Source organism: Colletotrichum abscissum (assembly GCF_030869225.1).
Source record: "Colletotrichum abscissum strain IMI 504890 chromosome Unknown Scaffold_48.1, whole genome shotgun sequence".
In the NCBI taxonomy this organism is placed as follows: domain Eukaryota; kingdom Fungi; phylum Ascomycota; class Sordariomycetes; order Glomerellales; family Glomerellaceae; genus Colletotrichum; species Colletotrichum abscissum.
Window position 1 is genome coordinate 61,484 of NW_026850409.1, and position 15,976 is coordinate 77,459.

A 15,976-nucleotide genomic window follows, 5' to 3' on the forward strand; every position below is an offset into this window, starting at 1 on the left:
CGGGGTTTCGGGGTTTGAGGGGCGTGTGACGTACCTTTATCCCGGCACGGAGCGGGTCTGGTATACGTATCTACCGAGTCTCCGGTAGGTGATCGGAGTTTATCTTCCTGGTAAGGCTGATGAGGGATCTCGAGCCTGGCATTCAGGACTTCTTCGTTTCTGTCATGGCATCAACCATATCAGGTAACTGTTGGAGTGGCAGTCATCAGGGTCGTGCATCATTAACGGGGGGGATAGCTGTGTGCTGCATGAACGGAACATGGCCCATGATCGTGACATCGTATTCCAGTCGCTTCGTCATTAACTGTTGAGTTGTCGGCACAACTCGACATACATACACTCTATCTCTCCTTTTAATCACCTTTTGCATTACCCAAGGCCCGTCCCTGGACCCCCAAGGCCGCTCAAATCACAAAATCTCAACAGGCCCAAAAACGTTCCAAGAATCCTGACTCCCAACCATGCCCTCAACGCTCAACCCCTTCGCCCGCTCCGCAAGCAACCCACCGCCCAGAATCCCAGCAACCTGCCTCGACAAAGTCGACTTGCGCCCCAAATACCACAACGCCTTGACACAGTCCTCACACCGATCCAACGCCTCCACCACAACCTCATCCCCAACACCCAACCCACCACCAGCCTCCTCAAGCAACAACGTCCCCGCCATCGCAAACGACCGAATCAGCACCATAGTCCACGGCTCCGTAAGCAAAGCCCCCTCCTTCACAGCCGGATGAAAATCCAACAACACCCCCAACCCGCCTACATCATGCTGCGGCGTAGCCGCCCTCGCGAGATCAGACACCTCCCGCACGCTCGCCCTCCTCAAATCCCCGACCAACCCGCTCGCCACCCTCTCCGCGGCCCTTGTCGCGCTGCCCAGTCCCTGCTCGTCCACGAGCGCGATACAATCCGCCATCATCATCGCCGCGAGGAGCCAGTGTCCCAGCAGACAAATGTACCAGCTCTGGATCTTGGAGGGGATCGCGTCGTGGTGCTCGATGCAATCCCGGAACAGGGGGCCGTACATCATGTTCCAGTGGCGGTACACCGCCAGCCCGTCTTGGATTGCGTCCTCGATGGACTTTGGGGACGCGGAGCCGCGGGAGGAGAGGGCTTGGATGCGTGTGATTTTGCGGAAGAGGAGGACTTTGACGGGGGCTGCGTCGCGGAGTTCGCGCTCGAATGTGTCGGTGGGGCAGGGCCAGCGGAGGGGGGCGAGTTTCTGGTTGCGTTTGATGATGAATTGGTCGTTCCAGCTTTCTGGGGATGGGATCGCTACCGGGATGGTGTCGTCGTCTTCGTCTTTGCAGGGCGGCGAGTCTTGCTTCTTTGCTGTTGCTGTCTCGCGGCTGTCTTCGTCCGAGACGACGGGCGGTCTGTCGGAGATGGCGGAGGATAGGGTGTCGAACATGATGGCGAGCCAAAAGAGCATCTTCATCGTCGCTTTTTCTTCGCCGTGAGCATCTTCTCCGCCGCCGACAGCCCATCCTGATCCGGTCCTCGCGTTGGCGGTCCCGCGCGCTTTTACTCTCTTCCTCCTCTCAAAGTTTTCAGACCTGCGCTTGAGAACGTGCAGGCGCCGGGCGCCGCGCTCGACGTAGAGCGAGTACCCTTCCTCGTCCAGCGCCGTCTGCACCTTTTCCTTTGTCCCCGGCGTCTCCCAGTCGTTCCCGTCTCCGTTGGCGTAATCGTACCCCAACTGACTCTGACCAACCATCCCTTCGCCAAACTCCCACCCGATCCCCTCCGCGCTCTCTTGGTTCTTCTGCGTGAGGCCAAAAAGGAGCTCCGCCATGGCCACCTTGAACGAGTCCACGCCCGCACAGTCGTCCAGACACCGCTGCGCCTGGTTCCAAAATGATATCTGCAGCGCCGTGTCGAATTCCTGTTCGGTCCCCGGCGCGGACGAGTCCCCGAAGCCGTTTGGCTTCTGGTACCGCGCTTGACTCCGTTGACTTCCCTGTGCCCACTGCGCCGTGAATGCCATGATGGCGAGATGTAGCGCTCTCGTGGCCTTTCGGTCTTCGGATACGCTGAGCGATTTCAGACCCAGCGAGGCGAGGGATTTGTCGAGCTTGAAGACGCGGCGGTAAATCCTGTTGGGCAGATTGAGATGAATCTGCGCCGGGTCGTGACCTCGCGCGTCGCCGAGACTCGAGCGCTCCAGCTGTGTGGGGGTTAGGATGTAGGGACAGTTCTGCTCCACCAGCCAGCACGAGAGCGCGCCCTCCATGACGTCGTGGTACAGCTTCATGAGGTTATCCGTCATGAGCGTCTGATTCGTCCGCGCAATCAGCGCCTGCGTGGCCGAGTACTCTGAGATCCCAGCACCGCCAGGTGGCGCATAGTTCATGGCGTGCGCCTGCTGCCACGCCCTCTTGCGGGCATTCGGGTCGATGCCCATGGTCGAACAAGTCGAGTCCGGGCTGAGACTGATGGTCGAGGCGCCGTGCATGGAGACGAGATCGGCGTCGTCGAAGCCTGGTAGCTCATCTGAGAGACAGCTGGGCGCTGAGAGGGATGAGGGGCCCGGGAAGAGGAGCGAGGCGGCGTCGTCGGCGGATGGGTCGAAGGTGAGGTGCTCGTCGGCGGGGGATAGCGTGAATAGGTTTTGGGGAAACCCAAAGTCGTTTGCTACTGCTGCTGCTGCTGCTGCTCCGCCAAAGGCATGTGAGCTTGGCGTCTCGTGGGTGAATGATGCGACATGATCCGGGATGAGTGACTGAAGCTCGGCGAGTTGGGCCTCACTCAGACCTGATGGACCTTGGGATGCTGGCGATACAGAGGCTTTGTTGCTGTTGCTGCTGTCGTTGTTGACCTTCTTGCTGTGATTTGACTTGACCCTCTTCCGACTCGGCGCGGCGGAAGCGGAGGCGGAGCCGGCAGCGGCAGCAGCAGCGGTCTTCTCGGCGGACTGCCTTCGGACCCGGAGCTGGGCCTGCTGTGACCGGGCCCAGTTGAATGTGCACGACTTGCGCGTCTTTGAACAGTTTGAGCACGGCCCGTTCATGCTCTGCCAGTCTGTTCATCAAGAAATTAGTCCCGGGGTTGAAGAGAGAGTGTTTTCGTTGTCTCATTGCTCAATTCACTCTGTGCTACCTACCAACCTCCCATTGAAGGTCTGCATCCAGACACAGCTGGATATCCTTGAGGGCGCCCGCGTCGCAGGCCCTCTTGCCCTTGCGACATTGGTCGCAGCTGCTATTCTGCCGTCTCATCGCATTCGCGTATCGTCGGTTATCGTGATGCTTCTCACACGGCTCGGTGGGTATGTGTCAAGGCGAGGTGAGATGAGATTTCAATGTGGAGGTTGAGCCAGGTTGTGAGGCGGAGATTCGAGACAATCGAAGCTGGAAAAGAAGGGGTGGGTGTGGTCCTCCAGCTGTCTCCAGTTTCTTTTTGCCCCCCCTCAAGGCCCCAACAAAGAAAAATCCCCGCTAGTTCCAAAACTCGTGACCAGTCAAATCCCCCGGCCATCCGAAACGACGTCGTCACGGGGAGGTCCCTGTCGCCAAAACCCCGCGTTTTTTTCCCCTTCTCTCACCTTTCTTAGACTCTAGCGTTGCCTGCGTCAGCAAGGGAAAAGAAAGCGGGGTGCATACGGTGAGTTTGCCAGTTGGTTCATGTTTCCCCCCGCAGATCCTCTTCTTCTTCTGCGAGGAGATTCCGTCTCTGGTGTGTGCCGGTTGCCAAGTCCGGTGTTGGCTGGTCTGGGGGAACCAGGGTTGGGATGGGATCCGGGGAAAAGAAAGGGAGGGGGCTTCCCCATCCTCCGGAAGCGAGAGCTGTCAACCCCGGATTCCACTGCTTTCGGTGAACCTTACGAGGCGCAGGTTCAAGGGATCCAACGGTTTGGTTAGACGTTCTTGAAGCTTACCATGTTGTTGGCTGCATTCTTCAACCGTCAGGACGTTCCTTATGGGAAAATCAGCCCACTTTGAGGTCGTCTTGCAGTTGCATCCTACCTAGGCACCTGGGTAAGCCAATGGCGAGCTGGACATCCCTCATGCACTGAGTCTCTGGCAATGGAATTGGTTCAAGACCTTCTCACATATTACTAGCCTCATTCTGATGAAAGGGGACCAATAGGAAATCATCCATATATGGAAATCTGTTTCCGAAAATTCCGACGAGAAACAAGCCTCATCAGTAGGAGAACGACGCGAACCCGCGGAAACACAGTGTTTAGACTGAGATTATGAGAATCGTTCATCCTCATAGACATCACGCACTCAGCCCCTTATACACAGCAGCCTCAACCTGCGCCCAGAGCCCCATGACCGAAGCGTCGCCAAACGGCAGAATCTGCGAGCACACGATCCCGGCCACCCCGTTCTCCCGGTCGCACCACCAGAACAGGTTCGGCAGCCCAGCCCACCACGCCGTCCCGCTCGAGCGCCCCGTTGGCCCGCCCGTGATCATGAACGTCAGGCCCCAGCCCTGCGGCGGGTTGCCCGGGATCGGGTAGAGCTCCGGGATCCCGTTGGTCAGCTCCGGTTTCGCAGCCTGAACGCCCTGCCGGGCAAAGTCTGGGAACTTTGAGATTTGGTTGGAGAACATTTCGTCTACCGTCTCCTTTTTGAGAATTTGGGCTTTTGTGATGGGACAGGTCCCGTCGTTGAGGAAGACTGCCAGGATGCCTACGAAGATCTTTAGTTAGTCATCCAACAGTTGAGCATGAGCAAAGAGGGACAAAGTACATACGAGTGTATTCTTGAGGCTTTGCAAAGATGCCGGCGCCGCCGCTGTTGAAGCAGGCGCGGATCTCCTCCTCTGACTGTACGATCAATGGGCGATGGAGAGGGTGGTCTCTGTGAACCAACTTGCCGTCGGGCCTCTTGTAGTGCATGTACGCCAACTGCGCCTTCATCGAGGGTGTCGGAATCATGTTGACGTTCTTGAGGCCCAGAGGCTGGCAGACGTTGGCCTGGATGTAGTCGTTCAGACTGATGTTCGTGGCCCGCTCCAGGGCGATGCCAGCCCAGTCAATGCCGACCTACAATTCCGAGTCAGAGGCCATCGTCTCAACAGTTGTTACTTCACTTACGCCATACTCCCAGCCTTCACCCGGCTGGAACAACAAAGGCTGCACCATATCCCTCACACTTCCCGAGAACTCATCAATCCCCGCTGGCAGACTCCAATCGCGCAGCCGCTCGCTGAAGAAAGTATACCCGAACCCAGCCGTGTGCGTCAGCAGCATGCGGAGCGTGATGCCGCGCTTCTTGTCAACGAGCTTGCCCTCGGGCGTCAGGACCTTGATGTCGGCCAGCTCCGGGCAGAGCTTCTCCAGGTGGTCCGCGTCGTCGAGGCTCAGCTGGCCCTTCTCGACGAGCTGCATGCACGCGATGCCGACCACCATTTTCGTGCACGAGGCGATCCAGTACACGCTGTCCAGGGTCATGGGCTCCGAAGAGTCGACGCCCCGGGTGCCGGCGGCATGGGCGAATTGTTCGGTGCCGGTGCGGTCGATGACCACTACGGTTGTTCCGGGGATGCCGGTGGAGGAGGTTGTGACGGCATTGTCTACGATGCCTTTGATTTCGTTGACTGCTTGTGATGAGAGAGGCATTTTTGAGTGTGAGAGTATGTGAGTTTGCTATGGTGTGAGTGAGATGGCGTGTGAAGATAAATGAGATGAACGGCTCATGTGAGGAAGGAGGGGTGTGAGTGAGTGAGTTCAGATTTCACAGCAGACACACAAGAAGATCACAGAGATGATCAATTCGGCCGAGCTTCGTCTTGGCAATCTGTGCCTATCCTTTTCCAAAGCAGTCATGTCGGTGCGGTAGCATTAAATACGGGGACCCATCGTCTCAGCTGCAGGCCCAAACAAGAACGCAACGCACGCAAGTTGACGAAATAGATGCAAACCTTAGTACTTTAGTCATCCGAACCGCGTCCAACCTCGGCCCACCACCACCACCACCACCACCACCACCACCACACACTTTGAACGGCACCTATTCCGGCCTTGGGGGCAGACCAACTTCTCCAAGTTTGACTCGGCTCAAGACATGGACCATCCCTCCCTCCCCACGATGCGAATCTGAGAGTTTGGCCTTCCCCGCAAAGCGGTTGTGAGAACAGTAGTGTCACGGCAGTTGCGGATCCGCTCCACGGCCGCAGCGGCTCTCCGCATTTCACTGTGACATCCCGTCTTGTTTGAATCCTCCTCCATCCAGTATCCGCTCATCGCCTTGCCTGCAGGGCGGATCCGCAGCGGCTCCTCCTTTCGAAGTCTTCTCCTCCCTTCGGTGTGATGCGGGGATGTGCAGACGCGACGACGAGGCTGGTGTTTGAGTGTTTGAGGGGAAATGATATGCGGACTTCGACGTGTTTTGCTGCATGTCTGAGGTGAGTACAACCTCGCCCGGTGATGCGGGATAGAGAGCATCTATCTGCTGCGGCCTTATGCGTCCAACGTTGCTCTGAGGGCCTCGGCGTCTGCGGCCCCTCCACAGACAATAGCAGTATCTTTAATGGGGATATCGATGCAATGCCACGAATGCGGGCAGACGTTGATGTGGAGAATGTAACTGCGGTTGCCTCTTCCAAGGTATCCGTACATGATGTTGGAGTACAGTGTCCCCATGGGAGGAGTGCTCTGGGGATGCTCTAGGGATACCCGTTGTAGTCGTCTGATGTCACGTAAAGCAACACGTCTCATGCGAAACGAACTGGATAAGGTAGACTTCAGTATGTCGTCACACGAGGCTATAAGAAGCATTGAACTCCCTCGACTCTGTGTGCAAATTGAATAAATTGGACGAAAGAGCAGTGTTCATCGTGCTTCAACACCCTTCATATCATTATTATCCTTGTTTGACATTTACTTCTGAGAATTTGATATTGCAAATTCCAGACATGGCTACGATTACAGCTACCCAGCAAAAGAAATTTGCGACCGATCTGACGGACTATGCCAAGCGTCGTCAGACAGACGGGCCCTACGCCGATAACCTCGATGTAGATGTTCTCATCGTAGGCGGTGGATTTGGTGAGTGATCAAACCGCAAATCTTACCTAGTGATCACCTTCAAAGACTAACATGATTATCAAAGGCGGAGTCTTTATGCTGAAGACTCTCCGGGAGATGGGCCTACGGGCAGTCATCTACGAAGCCGGAACCTCGTTCGGAGGAACCTGGCGTTGGAACCGCTACCCCGGTGCCCGAGTCGACTCAGAGGTCCCAGAGTATGAGTTCTCGTGGCCCGAGGTGTTCAAGGACTGGACGTGGTCAACCAATTACCCCAATTACCAGGAGCTTCGTCAGTACTTTGATCACGTTGATAAGGTCAGTCCACACAAGATAATTCCAAGGAATACACCTGAACAAAAGCTAAGATATAAGTCACACAGGTCTTGGATCTCTCCAAAGACTGCTCATTCGATACCGTCGTCACCGGCGCCCAGTTCCATCCAGACGAAGGCAAATGGCACGTAAAGACCGCCGACGGCCGCCTGGCCAAGAGCAAGTACTTCGTCGTCGCAGCCGGTTTCGTAAGTCAAACCCCCTTCTCACTCCTCACGTTGGCCATGAACTCACCATCAAAACTCTAGGCCTCAAAACGCTACATCCCCAACTGGCCCGGCGTCGAAAAATTCAAGGGCGTAGTCCACCACTCCTCCTTCTGGCCCGAAGAAGACGTACCCGTCCGCGGCAAGCGCTGCGCCGTCATCGGCACCGGCGCCTCGGGCGTCCAAATCTGCCAGGAATGGGGCAAAGCCGTCGGCGAGAGCGGCGAGCTCAAGGTCTTCCAGCGCACGCCGAACCTGGCGGTGCCGATGGGCAAGCGCAACCTCACGGCGCAGGAGCAGAACATCGGCAAGGAGTGGTACCCGCGCCTCTACCAGCTGCGCGAGAAGTGCTTCGGCGGCTTCTTCTACGGCATGGTGGAGCGCAACACCTTTGACGACTCGCCTGAGGAGCGGGAGGCGTTTTATCGCCAGCTGTGGGAGCACGGCGGGTTCCGGTTCTGGTTGGGGAATTACAAGGATATGTTGTTTGATGCGGATGCAAACAAGGAGGCGTACGACTTTTGGGCGAGGAACGTGCGGACGCGGATCGGGGATGCGAGGAAGAGGGATATTTTGGCGCCAAAGGTGGACAAGATGCCGCATTTCTTTGGCGTCAAGAGGCCTTGCTTGGAGCAGAACTACTATGAGCAGTTCAACAAGGCCAATGTGGACGTTGTCGACATTAGCAAGAACGAGATTGACAGCTTCACGGAGACGGGTATCAGGTTGAAGGATGGGACAACGTACGACTTTGATGTGGTTGCCATTGCCACTGGTTTTGTAAGTCTTTTTCTCTTTATATGCACAGGCAAGGGGATGGGATCTGGTACCAGTGTTGTCGAACGCGACAAAGCACAAGGAGAAGGATATCAGTACCATGTCCTCGCCCTGCATGCGTAACGTTGCAGACCTCGTCAAAAAGCTAACACGGAATTTCTTAGGATATCACCACCGGAGGCATGACAAACATGGGCCTAAAGAGCATCAACAACACCTACCTCCAAGACGAATGGAAAGCCGCGGCAAACACCTACCTCGGCACCACCGTCAGCGGTTACCCCAACATGTTCCACATGTACGGCCCCCACGGTCCCACGCTGCTGAGCAACGGGCCCTCGACGGTCGAGGTCCAGGGCCGCTGGATCGCCGACTGCATCCGCAAGATTGAGCGGGAGAGCATCAAGTACGTCAACCCTACCGCGGACGCGACCAAGGCGTGGAAGCAGCGGATCAACGAGTTGAGCGACGCGAGCTTGTTCCCGACGACGCGGTCGACGTATATGGGTGGGTCGATGCCGGGTAAGGCGTTTGAACAGGTCAACTTTGCGGGTGGCATTCCGCAGTATGCCAAAGAGATTCGGGAGAAGTTGGATGGGTGGACCGGGTTTGATGTTGTCAAGGATACGAGGGATAAGAGCAGAATTTGAGTCGGTAGAGACCGTTTTCCGTTGATGTAGTTGCGAGGTTTTCATAGTAGTATTTCTGAAGAGATTGTTGGTATCTCCAGGGAATACAATCTCTGAGATTACCATGTGCATTTTCCGTTGAGTTGGAAATTATTATGAAGTGTCCATTTTCAGAGGGCAGGAGCAATGGAGCTGGGTAATACAAAGCGGCTTGACAAAGACTTGTCCAACAGTGATAGCGATTCTGACCAAAGGAATTCAAGTGAATCTTTCGGTGTAGGGTTCTTAAATCAAGGCAATGGGACACATGAATGGTAGCATTAACATACCTTACCTTAGCCTATGCCGAGTAGTCTGCTTCTATTTGCTACACTCGCACGTGGTGATAAGTATTGTCTGGTAGCTCAACTGAGGGGCCAAATAGAGCGCGTAGAAGCTCAATACCACAAAGAATTCATGGCATGTACTCCTATTGAATTACCTTCATGGCAAATTTTTATCGTCATCATATCATGCCACAACATGTCTCTTCTAGGGCAGTCAGGCAAGAAAGCAGGAGAATCAAAAGGCTGAAAGTCATGTTGCAAGCTCTGAACCACCTGCCAGAGATATGTAAACCTTCTCTATCTGTGATACAACCTGAAGAACACTGATATAAACTCAGACCCATTGATTCTTGCTGAGTCTCACCTTCCGGTAATGGTGACCTTCTTTAGTTCCCCGATATGGATGAAGGTGGTGAACGAAAGGTGAATTATCATGCCCAAATTCACTACGTCGCTTGAGCTCCTTCCTTGAATGAAGAACGGGTCTATGGTATATTCATCCACCTCATCCTTTGTATTCGTCTTAGCCGAGGCCTCGAATATTTCTCGCACAACAATCAAGCTGGAGGAAATTCAATTTGTTTCTTTCTTCTATTCTCACTCTATCACCTTCCTCCCCCCTCTTCCCCTCATCACCAACCCAACCCATCGCGACTTGCCAAACACTTGCGATCTACGGAATCCCCCAAATTTCACTCCCGTCCTCTGGCATTCAGTCATTTGCCTTCAATCCCACTGCCAGTAAGTTTTCGTTAAGCTCGACAACTGTTTGATATTTATTTAACGTCGTCTACAGTGAGGATGGCCGCCGCCCGGCTCCATTGGGCTCCCGGAGTCCTTTGGGCTCTGCTACTGTTCCAGTTGCTCGCCCTTACTCTCGCCCGTAAGTATAATCATCAATGATCCCGTTATTTCTTTTCATCTTCTTGCAATGTACTCGTGGCGATTGACAATGAGCTGATAATATTTTGCAGAATCCGTCCCGACCGTCACTACCGCTCTCGAGTGTGCCTGTGAGAACTTGACGCCCGGCACCGCCGCCTTCAAGTTCAACAATGAATCTTCCTCTATCTGCCCTTGTGCCTGTGGAAAGACCACATGGGTCCCTACCACGTACACTGAGGTCTACACTCTCTACGATTCCACGACTTCTGAAGGCCCGATTGTCACCGCTCCTTCTGCTACGCTGTCCAATTCTTCTGCTCTCAGCAGCTTCTTCAGCAGCATAGCCTCGTCCGTTCGAAACTTTACGACTTCAATCAATGGCACCGGCATCGTCTCGTCGTCTTGGACTCACTTGTTCCCTAGTCACAATGTGACAAGTGTCCAGCATACTACTACGGCGTCTGGCATCTTCTGGACTGGACCAGGTAGCGGTATTGGTGGAACCTTCACATCTCAAACCGTTATCTGGAAGAACTCAACTACGAGCTCTCTGTTGTCGACGAACAGAACCAGTAGCATTCCCATTTGGATCAACTCCACCATGACTACCCTCAGATCTGGCGGCCACCTCTCGTCCAATTCCTCAGCCCCTTCGAGATCTACCATGTCGACTCTCAACTCTGGTGGATTCCAATCTGCCAACAATTCGGCCCCTCTGAGTGTACCAACGCCGTCTGTTCGATCCAAGCCTTCAGTCTCTTCATCCTCCGGGATTGGTTCGGGAACCACAACTCCTGTCCCAGTCAGCACCACTGCTCCCCCTGCCTCGCCCATTGCATCTAGCACTCTTCCACTCCAGACAAACTCGTCCGTGCCTACAACCGGATCAGAGAAGACGTTGAACAAGGCTTCCGCTGCATCAACAAGTTCCCAGCCCACAGAAACTTCCAATCCTGCCCTTGTCCCGCCTTTCGGCACCATCACCGTCGAGCCTCTGGCCGGAAAGAAGACAGATGGAAGCTTGAAGACCACCAGTGTCACCTGGCTGTCCATCGACGTCCCAACCCGCACTACCATCAACGGCGATGTCATCACGACCAGTTTCCCCGCCTGGCGATGCATCTCGCTTGATCTTTGCAACCCGGATTGCCTTGTCCCTGATGAGATCTGCCTGCCTGCCCCCTCGGCCAACCCCCTCGGCTATCCCTGGCCTGAGAAGCCTGAGAAGCCCCCGTCGTCGGTTAATGGAGTTACACTTCCTGGACACACCTCTACGAAGGGAGTTGCTATACCTGGCGATCCTGGACATGGAGGAGGCGGCGGCGGAGATGACGATGATGACGGCGACCACGGTGGTGATGACGATGATGATCATGGCGGCGATGATGATGACGATGATGGCGACGACGACGACCACGGAGGAGACGATGATGATGGTGGAGATGACGACCATGGCGGCGACGACGATGATGATGGCGGAGATGACGACCATGGAGGCGACGACGATGATGATGGAGGAGATGATGACCACGGCGGAGATGACGACGATCATGGAGGAGACGATGATCATGGAGGCGACGACGGCCATGGCAGCGATGACGACGGCCGCGGACACACAAGCGATGATGACGACGAGAAATCCCTCTTCGACTTCAGAATCGACCTCGGCCTCGACATCATCGACAAAGCACGCAACATCCTTGGCCATGGCATGGATATTGGCTTCGGCACCAATAAACCAGCGGGCAAGACGGAGCCTGATGAACCCGAACCCTCCCAGTCCGAGAAGGAGACATCCACGTCCACTTCGACCTCATCCTGCACCCAGACATACACCATCGCTCCTCACTGTACTCAACCATGTGTCGTCTCGCAGATTCGAAGCCAGGGAACGAGCAGCTTCACCACCAGCTGCGCGACAGCCACCTGCCGAACCACGCAGCTCTGTACCAGCATCGAAACCACCACGACAACCACTTACACGACCAAGAAGCCCAAGCCCACCGCCGGCTGCATGGCCGGAAAGTGTCTCTCATGCCAGGATGACAACAACAAGCTAGAAGCTCGACAAGGCTGGTGGGACGAGGACATTCTCACCGAGACCATTTCTGAACCTGAAGAATGGCACGAAGGCGAGTACGAGTGGTGGGAGAAGATGCGCCGCGTCGCAAAGTACTACGGTCCCGGTCTGGCCATGGGAAGCAAGACGGGACACGACTCCTCGGCCTCCTGGGAAGCTTTCGGTCCCACCCCCCACGGCGGCGGCGCCGGTCCCGTCTGGGGCTGTACCATCATCGCCTCCTTTTCCCCCGAGGGCGTCTACGCCAACCACCTGTGGGAGATTCCCAACTTCAACATCCCGCCTGACGAAGAGAAGTACTTCAAGGTCGATAAGGGCTACCGAGAGCCCTACTACTTTGAGCAGAACGTCAACCGCTTCCTTCAGTATGGCTCGCTCGACACGCCCAAGCAGAAGGAATATCCCGCGCTGTGCCCGATGAACCTCCCCGGCGGTCCCCTCTACGGCGATAACTACCAATTCTTCCGCACAATCATGTTCGTTCCCATCGAGACGACGGGCAAGATGTACTACGCTCACCAAAACTCTATGATCATGTCGATTCTCACCGAGAAATGCAAGATTGACAAGAAGTACATCACCATTTACGGGTACGAACCCAAAGAAGTGCTCGACAAGGACTTCCGGTACGATTTGGGCCGCGCCACACCCCCTGCCGACCGCCGCGCCTCGAACCCCTGGGACGGCCTCTTCAGCTGGCAGTACACGCCCAAGGGCCCCAGTGGCAAGAAGGAGCTCGTGGTCCGCTTCGAGAAGAGTATCATCCACCGCGATGCCTGGTGTGGAGACGGACTTGTGACGCAACCCGAGGCCCCCGTCCGGTTCGACCTCAGACCGAGTCCCCCTCGCGATCCGAACCAGGATACGACTCGTCCTTCTGCTAACAATTCTCCTCCCCCTTCCGACGACGAAGATACTCCCCGCCCATCCGACACTGGTACCCCTCGCCCTCCAACAAAGAAGCTCAAGCTCAGACAAGATGAAGGAACCTGCCCACGCATGATCGCCTGCGGTCTCGGCTCTCCGAAGTTGAGCGTGTGCGACTACAAGAAGTTCCCTCCGCCGCCCCTCGAAGGTCCCTCGCGCCTCAAGCCCCGAGTACCCCCTTCCAACGATCCCGCCAAGGGCCCGATTCAGGCGGAGATAGATCTTGAATCAGAGATCATGATCGAGCCCAAGGACTCCATCGGCGGTGAGCGGTGGTGGTACACCCGCATGCGCCACGTCGTCGACGAGCGAGGCCCCGGCTACGGCGGCGTCACCAACGTCCCGGAGATCTGGTCCACGAGCTCCATGGTAAGGTTCAACCAAGAGGTCGACGGCACGTACACGAACAGGCCGCGCTTTGGCGGCTCCGGACCCGTCTGGGGCTGCACCGTCGTGGTCGTCGCGTCCCCGGCCGGCGTCTGGACCAGTCACATATGGGAGATTCCCACCTTCAGCCTGGGTGCGGAGTTTGGCAGCGGCGACACGACCGAGTGGGCCAGGATCTACCCAAGATCGCAGATCGAGTACTTTGGAGAAGGCGTCGTGGACTTCCTCTCCTGGGGCAACAATCGCGGCTCCTACAGGCAGCTCAAGGACGGCAAGGTCCCCACGCGCAACCCGGGCTTCGTCGAGTTCGCGGCAAAGAACTCGGGCGAGCCCTTTGACGTCAAGACCAAGACGTGGCTCTGGGCCGGCATCATCACCCGCGCTCACAAGGACATGAGGGGCCCTTCCTTGCAGTATCAGGACTCGGCGATGCGGACAGCGTATAGCTGGCAGGTGGAGCAGATTCAAAACATCTTGAAGCAGAAGCTGGGCATCAACGACAGAGACTTTGTCAAGATCTTCACGTACGCGCCACGCCCGAACATGGCGCAAAACAACCCCGGCATGCCGCCCGAGTCCGGCCTCGTCAACTGGCAATATCACCCCTCGCACGTTGAGGAGGGCACGAAGCACTCGGAGAGGAAGCTGCGCATTCGGTTCGAGAAGCACGTCATCTTTGAGAAGACGTGGTGCGGTTCTGGCAACAAGGTTATCATCGCAGACGGATCCACCAAGCCGCCTCCGCCTCCGCCCCCGTCGAAGCACCGTCGTCAGGAAGATGAAGGTGGTGAGGTCGAGGCTTGTCTGTTGGCGCATAACTCGTTGTCAGCTGCCGCTTCCGCGTCTTCCGTTGCCGCCTCGGCCGCCTCCTTGCTCCCGCGCCCTACCCAGGCGTGTACCGCCGACGCCGAGTGCGGCTCTCTTGCATGCCCTCAGCCCCGGTTCGGTGCCTGCTTGTATGGTGCTTGTCGATGTGTCCTCTCCGAGAGCCTCAGCTACACCAAGACTCCAGCCACTCCGGTGCCTGGGATGTACACCAACACTGCGTTGCCTGTGAACTACACATCCCCGACAAACCTCATCACGTTGTCCACAGACTCCCCGACAAGCAGCATCTCTTCCAATGGTTCTACTTCAAGAACCTCCTGGACCGGTGATAACGATTGGTTATTCCCCACAGCCACCAAGAACGGTTCTTCTTCCACAGCCTCCGCGCTGTTCACCGTCACCCTCTCGGCCTGGGACCCCTCCCAGACCTCCATCATCGGCTGCAACACGACCCAGGACTGCTCTTCCCTCTCCTGTGGTAGTAACCAGACATACGCTTGTATCACTAAGGGCGCGAATCCCAAGTCAATCTGCCGCTGCGTCAACCGCCCCAAGCTCTTCGAGCCCTGCACCGCGCCAGCAGACTGCGAACACCTGAAGTGCGACGCAAACCACTTCTCCGCCTGTCGCCCGCTCATTGACTTCCCCGGAGCAGACCCCATCTGTCTATGCGATGCCCTCGCCCTCAAGCCCGGCGCCTTCTGCACAGTCGACTCCCACTGCGACGGCCTCCCCTGCGACGGCACCAAGAACCGCCGCGGCAAGTGCGTCAAGCCTACCTCAGACGACACCGGCGGCGTCGGCCTCTCGGGCGGCTGCCAGTGCGACTACTACCAATCCGAAGGCGTCGGCTGCGCCTCGCACGACGACTGCTCCACGATCCGCTGCTTCCAAGACAAGCCCTACAAGTCCTGCACCATCCCCGACGGCCCCCTCGACAAGGAAGCCAACTTCTGCGCCTGTGCCGCCGAGAAGCCTCCCCGCCGTCTCGCCGAGGGCGACAAGTGTACCGCGCACAAGGAGTGCGCCACGATCGGGTGCACAGAGTACGAGGTCTCGGTCTGCGAAAAGGACACGTGCCGCTGCCGCTCCTTCATGTGCAGTGGCAGCCGGGACTGCGACTCGAGCGCGCTCGACTGTGCTGGCAAGGGGAACCTGCTGTGCGGTGAGAAGGGTATGTGCGAGTGTAAGCCCTGCACTGAGAACTGGAAGGGCTTGACTTGTTTGGTGGATGCGGATTGCAACCACTGCTGCAAGCGCGGGACCTTGCCCAAGTGCAAGTTTACTCGTCTCGAGTTCTGGTCTGGTAATGAGTGTCAGTGTGATCTTTGGAATTAGATGGGGATCGTTTCTTGGAGGAGAGGAGGATGGCCTTTCTTTTTTCCGGTTTACGACCTATCTGAATACTGGGGAGTGCACCACACTGGAGGAAAATGAAGTCTTGGAATGATACCGAGATACCGCCCTTAAGGCAAAGATTGAGATAACGAATGAATGAGAGATTCCTCATCAACATGATGCTGTGTGTTGGTCGGTATGGGTGGTGAACACTTGTAATATGTCAAGAACTCCCCTCGTAGGCTGGTACCGAGTCTTTCTTCGACTAAGTGATT

At 56.4% G+C, this 15,976-nt stretch overlaps 4 protein-coding genes across 4 annotated transcripts; 2 read left to right on the top strand and 2 right to left on the bottom strand.

The window, feature by feature from the left end:
• Window positions 1-409: 409 nt before the first annotated feature.
• Window positions 410-3,221, bottom strand: CABS01_13788 (C6 zinc finger domain-containing protein; the record flags this gene model as incomplete). Its single annotated transcript, XM_060547130.1, has 2 exons — window positions 410-3,024; window positions 3,107-3,221. The coding sequence occupies 2 exons, from the start codon at window positions 3,219-3,221 to the stop codon at window positions 410-412; spliced, it is 2,730 nt and encodes a 909-aa protein (XP_060394473.1).
• A 1,006-nt stretch (window positions 3,222-4,227) lies between these two features.
• Window positions 4,228-5,575, bottom strand: CABS01_13789 (beta-lactamase; the record flags this gene model as incomplete). Its single annotated transcript, XM_060547131.1, has 3 exons — window positions 4,228-4,643; window positions 4,708-4,999; window positions 5,051-5,575. 3 exons carry the CDS (start codon window positions 5,573-5,575, stop codon window positions 4,228-4,230), a joined length of 1,233 nt encoding a protein of 410 aa, XP_060394474.1.
• A 1,295-nt stretch (window positions 5,576-6,870) lies between these two features.
• CABS01_13790 (HK97 family phage prohead protease) lies at window positions 6,871-8,951 on the top strand (the record flags this gene model as incomplete). Its single annotated transcript, XM_060547132.1, has 5 exons — window positions 6,871-7,003; window positions 7,068-7,300; window positions 7,366-7,506; window positions 7,567-8,304; window positions 8,466-8,951. 5 exons carry the CDS (start codon window positions 6,871-6,873, stop codon window positions 8,949-8,951), a joined length of 1,731 nt encoding a protein of 576 aa, XP_060394475.1.
• A 1,106-nt stretch (window positions 8,952-10,057) lies between these two features.
• On the top strand, window positions 10,058-15,701 carry CABS01_13791 (uncharacterized protein; the record flags this gene model as incomplete). Its single annotated transcript, XM_060547133.1, has 2 exons — window positions 10,058-10,139; window positions 10,231-15,701. 2 exons carry the CDS (start codon window positions 10,058-10,060, stop codon window positions 15,699-15,701), a joined length of 5,553 nt encoding a protein of 1,850 aa, XP_060394476.1.
• Window positions 15,702-15,976: the final 275 nt, after the last annotated feature.